General features: G+C 40.5%; 1 protein-coding gene across 1 annotated transcript in view; it reads left to right on the top strand.

The window, feature by feature from the left end:
• LOC307019398 (cell adhesion molecule 1-like) overlaps positions 1–13,298 on the top strand; it is a 425,716-nt gene that overhangs the window by 329,753 nt on the left and 82,665 nt on the right. Inside the window, exon 2 of the mRNA XM_079650259.1 lies at positions 1,087–1,104. Within this exon, the coding sequence (XP_079506385.1) occupies positions 1,087–1,104 (18 nt within the window). The remainder of the gene's footprint in view (positions 1–1,086; positions 1,105–13,298) is intronic.

Here is a 13,298-nt window from a genome sequence, read left to right as displayed (position 1 = left end):
CCTGTTTTGTATTTGAATAATTGTACCGAGTTATGGTGATAACAAAAGGCTGTTACTATTTTATGTGCTTATTTTTGTCATTTTTGGGGTTGGATAGGATTGAAACGACTCATGTCTGTCGCCTAAATATGAAACCACGGTCTGTTAGCTTAGCATAGCATACAAACTGACCCCAGGGAAGCAAGTATTTCCTTTAGGTCACATTGGGTTTCCTCTCCTTATCATTGGTATGGAAATATGTGGGTGGTCACTCAATTAACAAAGTTATTATTATTTATATATTTTGCAGTAACGTCAAATATTCTGCAAACATTTGTTGCACTTCCTGTTTCCATTTAGGAGCATTTTTCTCAAGCGGTGTTGTTCAAGGATAAGGATGGTACTATGATATGTGTTTTTATTGTCTACACATCCAATGAGAAGACCAAACCAACGATGTTTATAGTCTCTGAATATATATAACTACAGCCTCGTAGCTTAGGAGCATAGCACAAAGATTATAACTGTTATGTGTTGTTGAGCAGAAGTGACCTCCTGCTGTGTTTGTGTGGCGACCTCACGCTGTGCCAATGTCGTTTCTCACACTTTTATGGAGCTGACTTTCCTCCCGTGTCATCCCAGAACTCCATTAAAGGCGATGGTAATGGAGTCGTTATTGTGAGCTGCAGTAAAGAGTCTTGGTGTGTGTTTTTCTGAAAAGTATTCCCGAAGATAATTCAGTAGACGTGTGACAGGGAACGAGATACAGATGAAAGATGTAAACAGAAGCTAATCCTCTGCTCACGACTTGCAATCCATAACATTTTGGCATTTGAAATGTGTTGATCAAAGCTCATTGGTAGAAACATGATTGAAGTTAAAACCTTACACTTCAACTTCAACAACTGTCTGTTTTTTGGTCTTTGAAATTATTTCCTTTTTTTCAGAGTGGGATCAGCATGAATGAGTGTCTTTTCACCCTTACCTGACTTCCCCTGTGTTTTACATGCATGCGCCTGCATTTTTATTTAATTTGGGCCTTGAATGCTAACCTCCCTTTCTGTTTTCTCCCTTCCTTTCTCTCCTCCTTCTCCTCCTCAAACACAGGAGCTGCTCAGGAACCAGGTAAGACTTCTTCACACTTCCTTTCCTTCTCCTCGCCACATACCCTCATCAGTTTTTGTCTCATTTCAAATCATTACATCCTAGCATCTTGTGCTGCAGTTTTTTTCGTACAATCAATCCTCAATCTTCTTCAGTCATATTTCGACTTCGATCTGCCTCTTGTATTCTCCACAGTCCATTTCCTCTAAATATCATGTTGTTTCCATTGTGCTGACTGGACATCTTCAGTCGCTTGCCAACAGAGATTATGTATTTTTGAAGGCTGATCCTGAAGTTAGCATTGCAAAGGGCTCCCTTGACAAAAAGCCAATAAGAGACATTCCTGATAGCCTACACTTGCACTTTTGGAAAGCAGGATATCTCCACATTATAAGTGTTAATGCAATTGGCACAATAATACATCTATAGTTGAGCTATAAAGGAACTACAGCAAGGTCACATGACTTCACGTCACTACGCTAAGCTAAAGGAGGCTAATGTTAGGCTATAAAGGAACTACAGCACGGTCACATGACTTCATATCACCACCGCTAAGCTAAAGGAGGCTAATATTAATTTGGGCTACAAAGGAACTACAGCAAGGTCACATGACTTCACGTCACTACGCTAAGCTAAAGGAGGCTAATGTTAGGCTATAAAGAAACTACAGCAAGGTCACATGACTTCATGTCACTACGCTAAGCTAAAGGAGGCTAATGTTAGGCTATAAAGGAACTACAGCACGGTCACATGACTTCACGTCACCACCGCTAAGCTAAAGGAGGCTAATGTTGGGCTATAAAGGAACTACAGCACGGTCACATGACTTCACGTCACCACCGCTAAGCTAAAGGTGGCTAATGTTGGGCTATAAAAGAACTACAGCAAGGTCACATGACATCACCACCGCTAAGTCTAAAGGAGGCTAATGCTGGGCTATAAAAGAACTACAGCAAGGTCACATGACGTCACCACCGCTAAGCTAAAGGAGGCTAATGTTGGCTATGATGACACTTGTTAGCAACCGCCTTGTTAGGAAACACTGAAGCTTCAGAAAATCAAAAAAGTAGTTTTTTTTTTACTGACATAAGAGAATAATTTACAGCAGCTTAACAATTATCAAAGGAAGAAAATGTGAAGTAACTGAAATTAACCAGAGTAGGAACACAGTAAAAGGAGTCACTAAAATATCATTAAAAAAAACAGGCATTCTCTAATGCCTGTTTGCAGTTGAGTCAAATAGAAGATGTGGCTGCATTTTGAGAATGTACTATGACTAAAACTTGAATTAAATACAAAATAAATAGTATTCCTTTGATCAGATTGTGCTCCCTTAGCTTTGCTTACAGGACAATAATTGTATGCTGTAAATCACGTCATGCTGCCTTCACTCCCCCTCTCCTCCGTCTCTCCTCTACCGAGCCTTTTAATCCAATTAGCAGTGCCACCGACAGTTATTTATATGTACATGAATTAGAATTTAGCAGCAAGACATCCTCCCCTCGGGGGCAGATTGGACATTTATGTTCCCGGTCAAATACCTCTGCTGCTGCTAACACCCATGAGCAGAGGAGCCAATAGAGTGGTGCAGGGAGGGTGTATTTATGTAGTCCGACCTGGAAGTTAGCAACTTTAGGCTATAAAGGAACTACAACATAGCCACATGACTTCACGTCACCACCGCTAAGCTAAAGGAGGCTAATGTTAGGCTATAAAGGAACTACAGCACGGTCACATGACTTCACGTCACCACCGCTAAGCTAAAGGTGGCTAATGTTGGGTTATAAAGGAACTACAGCAGGGTCACATGACTTCACGTCACCACCGCTAAGCTAAAGGTGGCTAATGTTGGGCTATAAAGGAACTACAGCACGGTCACATGACTTCACGTCACCACCGCTAAGCTAAAGGCGGCTAATGTTGGGCTATAAAGGAACTACAGCACGGTCACATGACTTCACGTCACCACCGCTAAGCTAAAGGAGGCTAATGTTGGGCTATAAAGGAACTACAGCACGGTCACATGACTTCACGTCACCACCGCTAAGCTAACGGTGGCTAATGTTGGCCGTGATGAGGTTTAGTCGTCTCATTTAGACACTAAGTTCACCAGTGGGGTATTGAGTGACGTAATTTATGTCGTAGAACAAAATCTCTTCAGCTTTTGTTAACCGTAGACCTTATTTCAGGCTAACAACCAAAACATATTCAGAAAACCATTGACTTACGAGGGAGTCATTTAGATGTCTTAGGGCTCATTTCCCTCCATTTTTTTCAGATATGGTCAATTTTAAAAACTGGTTTTCTCCAGTGAATGGGGAAAACAACTTTTTCCCAACCCCCCTGACACATGCATGATATTAGCAAAGCTGGTTTTCCTTTTCTTTACTGGAGGAAACCAGTTCTAAAAATAGAACATTTAGTCTCTTGTACAGTGGCTGACAGATGCGAACAGACAACAACAGCCCTCAACATTTCCATTAGGAGAAACGTGCTGCATCTTCAGAAACATCTTCATCTGTTTTGGAACATTTGTGTTTTTGTATTTGCATAGTTTATTGTTCTGCAGTGTGTTTCTCCTAAAGGGAAATGGCCGTTGTAGCGCGTTAACACCCATTGACCACCCTACTTTTGCTCCAACATCTTGCATGTGTCTGGAGGAGTGAAAGTAGTTTTTTCCTTTACTTCACTGGAGTAAACCAGTTTTAAAAGTGGATCCTATCTGTAAAAAAACAGAGAGCAATCGACGTATTTCTTGTAGTCAGAGGTCGCAGTGCTTCTTTAGTTGACCTGACACTTCCCCCCCCCCCCCTGTGTGGGAGACTCGCTGTTTGCTGTGTATGCCGATCAATAGAAGAGGAGACTCGGGAGGAGGGAGGCAGGGTGAGGGAGGCAGCCGATAAACACAAGGAGTCTTATCCATGTGTGCACAGAGGCTCTTTAAACACACACACACACACACACACACACACACACACACACACACACACACACACACACACACACACACACACACACACACACACACACACACACACACACACACACAGCAAACAGCTGAGATTAATGGCTAAATCAATCACACGCATACACTGTTTGCTTGTCACCCTGTATGCTTTTCTTTTATAACACAGGTTCAATTTCGCAAGCTAGTGAAGCTCTATCAGCAGAATATGAATTCAGCAAGGTCGTTGGTTCCTCTCTAAAGAAGGAAAGCCTCCCGACCGCAGGACGTCCCTCTGATATTGCAATGTCAATAGACCCCGTCCAATGCATTACAACGTACAGCTGTCAATACATCAGCTGTATAGAGCGGCTCGTTACAGAGCCCTTCCTCTGACTCTCAGGGAACGACACCATGGATTTTACATAAGATAAGATAAGATTTATTTATCCCGAAGGAAGTTGTTGTGCCAGAATTACAAAAAGACATAAACCCAGCAGCATACATCTGATTCAAGCCCTATGTAGGCAACAGGTGCATGAAGAGGGATTTAAAAAAGCATTGTGTTTTTTTTAATTTAATTAGAATTATGGAGGCTCCGATCGATATCGTCCGATATTCACTCTCTGCCGATCGATCGGTGCTCTCTATAGAGGCCGATCAGGAGAGCCGATCACACGATGTAAAATACATGACACTTTTCTCTGTGCGCGGCAAAACAAGCTCTCCAAAATGGCTTAACCAGTCGTATCGGTATGCAACGTGTGTGAAGCAGAAATCCTGCAGCTCCACCTGTTGTGATGAACCGGTGAGCGGAGCAACACACCCACTAAGAGTTATACCTAACACACATTTTATCTACCTCTGGAACAAGCTAAACTATTATACATATATTTATTCTTCACTGTCGGGCCACTCGTTACTGCATCAGTGAGCTGCATGAGACGGATAGGGACCGGCTGTCAGGAGAGAGGGTGAACCGCTCATTTCTCCCGTGTTATTCTCCAAAGTTAATGTGAACTTGAGTAATGTACTTCATTTGAATGTAATAATGATGTTGGTTATTGTTTGTGGAAGCGCCAGTGAAAAAATCACTTTAAATCAGTGCTTCTCAAAGTGTGGTCCGCGGACCACTGGTGGTCCGTGAGTATATTGGTAAAATGTCACATTCAAATTACACATTTGAAATAAATAAATTAATTTAAGTTTTCTGCACTCTCGCGGGAATATCTCCGTAATGGAGCGAGGTTAAGTTTCACTTTTGATTGCATGATATAGCCCAGCGCAACACCTTCATCACACATGTTACCATTTGTTTGTACCATTTTCAGGCGATTTGTAATCTGTTCTAGAAAAACGATGTTTTTTTATATTTGTGGAGTTAGGTGGTACGCGAGTGTTTTTTTATTGGTTAAGTTGTCCTTGGTATGAAAAAGTTTGAGAAACACTGCTTTAAATGGAAGACCCCCATAGGCCCCCACTCGATCAGAACGGCGATCGGCCCCAAAATGGCGATCGGAGCATCCCTAATCAGAATACTTCATATTTATCCCAGAGGGGAATCAGGTTTGTGGTATTTTTAAGAATGAAATTGAAAAAAAAAAAATTAGTAAAGATATTTGAGAATCAGTAACAATGTGCAATACAAAAAATGTTTTTAATGATTTGATGTGTCTTAATATAAGAAAGATCAAATCAAGTTATTGGAGACATTTGCAATCAGAAGATAAAAATATATATTAAATGAAATATCAAAACTTTTGCGAGAATCCGTTTTTTATTTAATCAGATACAGAATTTGAATATTTTATTTATCCTTGGGGAATTAGGTGTTTGACATTTGCTCCATTTTAGAATAAAATTAAAAATTAAAAAGATAAAATAAACAAAGAAGTAGTGAAAGAATCTGCAATAAGAAGTGGAAGAGATAAGGTCATATTTAACATTTCAACACATTGTACTACAGTCACAGAAATGAATCATGGTAGAGTTTATTTTTAAGCATTTAAATCTATTTGATTTTATTTAAATACTCATATTTTTTAAATGTATGTATTGAAATGAATTATAATCTGTATAATTCCTGTCAATTCTAAAATATATTGATTGTGATTACTTAGAGGTTAAACAATAGCAGGAATATGTTCCACTTCCTGTATCTCTTCCTCCTTCCCGTCTTCTTCCTCTTGCTCTTCCTCCTTCCCTTTTTCTTCATAATTGATTAATAGAAGGTGCACATATTTCTCCTTAAGGTTATCTCAGGCTAAATGTGTGCGTCAAGTTAAAAAAGTACTATGATTAATCGTGCTTGAATTAAATCAGGATCTGGAAGTTTTTAATAACAGTTTTGGTTAATCAACCTCAGCCGGATATTTACAGTATGGGGTAATATTAAATATTCATACTTTGATTAGCCAACCTAATATGTAATTTCTCAACAACGCACAGTCATTGTATAATGATTTAATGATTTGTCCTAATTTCATAATTGTAAAATAATAAACGACCCGGATTTAAATGAGTCAGTTAGCCCTACAGCCAATCAGAGAGCAGCATTAGAACAAAGTGAAACTTCTAATAAAGTCATTTCTGTCTGTAAATGAGTATTAAAGGGTTTGATTTTGTGAAATAAATTATAAAAAACCTGTTTTATTTGTTTTTTAAATCCAGAGGAACTCAATTGTAGAAAGCACTTTTAAAAAATCGACTTTGAATATAGATTGTATTAAAGAAAAATAGGGACTTAATCACAAAAATAACAATATAAAAGGGGATTGTCTTGCTTGCATCCTTCCTTGTTACGATAACTAAATATACACTGATCATTTCACAAACCTGTTTAATCACTTACAAAGGTTTATTATTGTTTCTGCACCTCTAAAGGTTACAATGACGGGTTTTAGCTGATAGCAAGGACACTAATCTTTAAACAAGAATCAATTAAAATTCTAAAAAGCAATTTGGTTCAATTTTTTATCAAAAAAAAAGGAAATTAATTAGTAGAAACAAAAAAAAAAATCAATAAAGATTTTTTCAGTTGCTATTTAAGGAAATAAGGATTTAATTAAAGTAAAAAATGACAGAATCAAAGGGGATCGTTTTGGATGCATCTTTGTAACGATAACCAAATAGATGTTTAATCACTTACAATGGTTTAGTATTTTTTCTGCACCTTCAACAAATTACCATAATGGATTCTAAACTGTGATGGAAATGAGACTATACCGACAAATAATGAGTTTATAGGCTCAAAAAAAAGCAATTTTGTGTACTTTTTTAATCAAGAAAATACCTACAAATACATTTATTGTCTGTGCCTTCTCACACTTCTCCATCTTCAGTAGTTTTTCACTCGTCCCCACCCCCTGCTGTGTGTCAGGAGACGATGATGCAGACATTTCCGCAACTTGCTGACACGACAGAATATCGACACCACTAGCTGCACATTTACAACTCTGCAGAATAATACAGCAGTTCTTCTCCATGTTTCCACCTGCCCGACTTCCTGTTAGAGAGCTGACTCTCACACAATATACAGCATCCATCTCTATTGTTCTTTGACGTTAAACACATCAGTAAATCCCCCACTGGTGAGTTTAAAAACAGAGGCTGCTAACATGTGTCTAAATGAGACGACTAAACGTCATCACGCCCAAAATTAGCCACCTTTAGCTTAGCGGTGGTGACATGAAGTCATGTGACCGTGCTGTAGTTCCTTTATAGCCCAACATTAGCCTCCTTTAGCTTAGCGGTGGTGACGTGAAGTCATGTGACCGTGCTGTAGTTCCTTTATAGCCCAACATTAGCCACCTTTAGCTTAGCGGTGGTGACGTGAAGTCATGTGACCGTGCTGTAGTTCCTTTATAGCCCAACATTAGCCGCCTTTAGCTTAGCGGTGGTGACGTGAAGTCATGTGATCGTGCTGTAGTTCCTTTATAGCCCAACATTAGCCGCCTTTAGCTTAGCGGTGGTGACGTGAAGTCATGTGATCGTGCTGTAGTTCCTTTATAGCCCAACATTAGCCACCTTTAGCTTAGCGGTGGTGACGTGAAGTCATGTGACCGTGCTGTAGTTCCTTTATAGCCCAACATTAGCCGCCTTTAGCTTAGCGGTGGTGACGTGAAGTCATGTGATCGTGCTGTAGTTCCTTTATAGCCCAACATTAGCCACCTTTAGCTTAGCGGTGGTGACGTGAAGTCATGTGACCGTGCTGTAGTTCCTTTATAGCCCAACATTAGCCACCTTTAGCTTAGCGGTGGTGACGTGAAGTCATGTGACCGTGCTGTAGTTCCTTTATAGCCCAACATTAGCCTCCTTTAGCTTAGTGGTGGTGACGTGAAGTCATGTGACCGTGCTGTAGTTCCTTTATAGCCCAACATTAGCCACCTTTAGCTTAGCGGTGGTGACGTGAAGTCATGTGACCGTGCTGTAGTTCCTTTATAGCCTAATGTTAATAAGGTGGGGTTGATGTGTGGAGATGATCCTGCGGTTTTTGTATTGTTAGTGGGGATGGAGACACAGCTTTGCTTAAAGCAGACTCTTGATATGTTGGAGGACAGAAGGATGCTGCAGTGCCTCACCCTCCCTCCCCCTCTTCTCTGATTTCCTCTCCTCCGCCACCCCCTCCGACCCCACTAAAGACTCTCATCTCACTTTTGTTTACCTGGCAAGACACGTAGATCACCTCCTCCCCCTTTCTCCCCCTGAAAGATATTTCCAAAAGAGTGAGCCCAGACCACAGCTGCCTCTCTGACGCATTAATCACTTGGCTGCCGCCCCCTTCACACACACACACACACACACACACACACACACACACACACACACACACACACACACACACACACACACACACACACACACTCACACTCACACTCACATACACATACACATACACATACACATACACACACACACACACACACACACACACACACACACACACACTCACACTCACACTCACACACACACTCTTATGTCATGGATAACCTGGTTTGACTCACACCGTGAAGGCATGTGCCGCCATTGTGCAACATAAACACGTCAATGCACATGTGACTTGAGCATAGCAGGATCACACACACACACACACACACACACACACACACACACACACACACACACACACACACACACACACACACACACACACACACAGCATCTCCCCACCACTCAAGTGTTCTCCGCTCTTCACACCCTCTCTCTCCATCCAGCCATGGCTCCCAAATGACCCTCCCTTTTCCTCGTCATTAGCGACACCAACCAGCATCCTCTCCTCTCCTCTGTTTACTTCTCAGATTCTTTATTTGAATCTCCACCACCTCCCCTCTGCCTCCTCTGAGCCGAGTGCAGAACAGGTGGAGGAAAGCGTGCTGCTTGCTCGCTGCTTTAGATGTTACAGGAAATCAAATGTAAAGTGATGGAAGTGCATTGTGGGAGAAGAGCGGAGGATGTTACGCATCCTGACAGGGAAACCAGCTCAATGAGGCCGAGTCATCATCACGCTGATATGAACCCCTGCAGGGTTAAAGCGATATGATTATTTTCCGGTTAAAGACATTCTGAAACTTTACAGCTGCACTGATGAATATAGACATTGCTAGACTTCAATAGAGACAGACATTATCCTCCTATAATTCACTTGATTAAGTCTGGTAGCTGGAACTCTATGTGAATCCTTATAATTCCATGTGTGTACAGGACCGGTTTGTAGCATTGCAGCTCTAGATTAGGCCCCGCCCACTTTACAGTGAAAACAAAGAATCAGTGCTTAGCTGATAACATTGTTTTATCATGAATAAAAGCGGCTGTGTATTGCATCACCCTCTGTCTGAAACCAGAGCCCAGTCTGCTCTGATTGGTTAGCTGGCCGGCTATGTTGTGATTGGTCGACCGCTTAGAAATGTCCCGCCCCTTAGCCTATCGTACAATGTGTTGGAGCGCTAGCCAATAGGAGTGCGTGCGAGTGTTACATAGTGATGTCACTTTGTTTGGAAAGTAAACAAAGGAGTCCAATGGAGGCGTTTTGGGGGGGGGGAAAACAGGGATGTTAGTCTTTGCAGACCCTTTACATGCACTAAAACCAATGAGACACACTACAGACACATTTTACCATCGAGAGCCTACTTAACATACTGCATCACAGTGTGGTACGCCAGCTGCACTGAGGCCGACAGGACGAGGCTCCAGAGAGTTGTAAAAGCAGCTCAGAGGATCATCGGCTGCCCTCTCCCCTCCCTGATGGACTGTACACCCCCCGCTGCCTCAGTAGAGCCAACAACATTGTTAAGGACAGTTCACACCCCGGCGTTCATCTGTTCAACCTGCTGCCCTCCGGCAGGCGCTACAGGTGTATCACATCCAAAACAAACAGACTCAAAGACAGTTTTTTCCCGAGAGCCATCATTGCACTTAAAACCTGAAAGTCATACCTCTTAACACTAGAACCGCCAGAGGTCGCTGTATACCTAAAACCGCCAACGGGTAAAATGTACCCGTTATTGATTTGCAAGGTACAATGTTCTTTTATTTATCATACAGAACAGTGAGTTTTGATCGCACAGGGATGACATTTATACAAATAGAATCTGTGGACTCTCAGCTTTTCATATGATATCGTTTGTGCAGATAGCATGAAGTTTAAAATATCGCTACAAGTGCTGATTTATAGGCTTGGTGTTAGACTTGTGTTTTGTTTAGGTACAAATCTCTCAATCTCTCTCTATCTATCTATAACCATCTATCGATCCATCTGTAATGTTCTGTTCTATGAAGATATAATTGTCTACATAAACAGACGACGCGGACTACTTCTCTCATTCCGAGTGTCCATCTTTATTCAACTGGCACGTAACCTGCACACATGCATTACGTCCTCAACGTGAGCTCAGTCATCCAAGATCTTGTGTTCTCCAAGATGTTACACTATCTATAACTATATATATATCTCTCTCTCTCTATCTCTCTCTCTCTCTCTCTATCTATAAGGAACCGCATAGAGAAAAGGTGTTGCTATAGCAACACGTCATGTTTACGCTGCATTTTCTATGAGGTAAATATTACCCGCTGGCGGATATAGGAATAAATGGCAATTAATTGGGCGATTTTTTCAATCTGACTTCCTATTGACAATTTTTAACAACAGAGGGTGCTACATAACACACTTTCAGGAAAAGTTACGGACTAGGAGACTTTAATATGTTATGGAAAAAAAGTTACATACAATAAAAAAAACAGCTGCGGGTAAAATGTACCCGTTGGTGGTTCTAGTGTTAATCATCCTGCATGTGAAATAAATGTGACTCTGTACATATATATCATTATTATTATTATAAATACATACCTACTTTTATTATTTATTACATTATAGGTTTTATTTTTATACCCCTGGAAATAATTACTGCACGTTATTCCTTATTCCTAAGTATGTATGATGTGTGTATTTGTTGTCTTATGTTGTGATGTTTTTTGTTTTGATGGCACCTTTTGAAAGGGAGAAGCATTTATTTATAAAGATAATGTCTTGTTGCGTGTTGGCACCTTGAGTTCGTTGTACCTGTACAATGACAAATTAAAGATCTATCTATCTATTTATCTCATTGTACAATGTACATGTATAATGACATTAAACAATTATATTATATTCTACAGGAAAGGGAAAACCCCCCCAAAAAGAATAGGTTGTCTTTAAATATACTCGTCTTATTTTTGTGAGGTTTTTGTAAATATTCCTGGATCCCCATGGATGAGCACAGATGTATTATTTTAAAGCAATATTTTTTAAATAAAAGTAGCAATTTCTTAAAAAATGCACTGAGCAAAGGATTTTTTCCAAGGTATTAATTTATTTCTAAGCCTTTGAATTACCACCCACATCTGTAATTTACTCCGTGTATTTTATGAGTCAGGTGTTACTTTCTCATTTAAAGTTGTGAGGAACAAACCGTCAAAAAAGTCATAATAATGATTAAGAACAGGGATGCTCAAAATACAGATTGAAGTAGAATATTTTTAAATTGTGTGGTTGATTCAATATAGTTCTGATTTTTTTTAATGTTAACTGCTTTTATTGGCTGCTTTCAAATACCATATGCTGACCTACAATGACAGAGTGCACACACTAGGGTTAGAACAACTCAAATGAACCCCTCCCATACAGAATCTGACACCCCTAATGTATTGCAGCTCTTATTTTGACGTTACCTAATAGAATTCTATAATTACGTGTTAAATTCTTCATTCAGCATCCATGTAATAACATGTTTGCAACAACACTCTCAAATCAATTTTCTCAAATCAACAGCTGTTGCATATTTATCAATAATTACTCTTAAACTGAACAAACACAGCATTACGTCGATCAACAATATGATATAGTGCAAATTAATTCTAATAAAGGTTAAAGAAGTACAAGTGCTGGCTTTTTTATTTCCATGTTATATTATTATAAACACTACAAATCTGAATACACTTCACAAAGCTGTAAAACCTTCATCCTTTTGTGTTTACTGGCATTGTTGAAATTTGCTTTGCACTCATTACGCTCAGCGAGAGATAAAGGCGTTTTGTGCAGCATACAGCAGCGGCGCTAGCACAAAAGCCACTTACATGCTCGCTGCAAGCATGTAACACATAAAGCTGTAACACCACATAAAGCTCTTCACACCCCGGTCTTACATAATGTGCCACAAATCCACCAGCACCAGTGGGAGAGGCGCAGAGTGTGTGAGTGGTGGAGGGGGGGTTATTGGAATAGAGTGGTTTAGTATCATTGCTGATGCTTCTATAGAGTGGTGCAGGAATGAGTCCTAAAACCCAGAATCGAGTCTGCATTTAGCCTCCTTTAGCTTAGCGGTGGTGACGTGAAGTCATGTGACCGTGCTGTAGTTCCTTTAGAGCCCAACATTAGCCTCCTTTAGCTTAGCGGTGGTGACGTGAAGTCATGTGACCGTGCTGTAGTTCCTTTATAGCCCAACATTAGCCTCCTTTAGCTTAGCGGTGGTGACTTGAAGTCATGTGACCACGCCGTAGTTCCTTTATAGCCCAACATTAGCCTCCTATAGCTTAGCGGTGGTGACTTGAAGTCATGTGACCACGCCGTAGTTCTTTTATAGCCCAACATTAGCCTCCTTTAGCTTAGCGGTGGTGAAGTGAAGTCATGTGACCTTGCTGTAGTTCCTTTATAGCCCAACATTAGCCACCTTTAGCTTAGCGGTGGTGACGTGAAGTGACCGTGCTGTAGTTCCTTTATAGCCCAACATTAGCCACCTTT

Source organism: Notothenia rossii, assembly GCF_949606895.1.
Source record: "Notothenia rossii genome assembly, chromosome: 9".
NCBI classification, from domain to species: domain Eukaryota; kingdom Metazoa; phylum Chordata; class Actinopteri; order Perciformes; family Nototheniidae; genus Notothenia; species Notothenia rossii.
The sequence above is the reverse complement of the archived record's forward strand: the minus strand, read 5'-3'. Positions and strand labels throughout refer to the sequence as shown.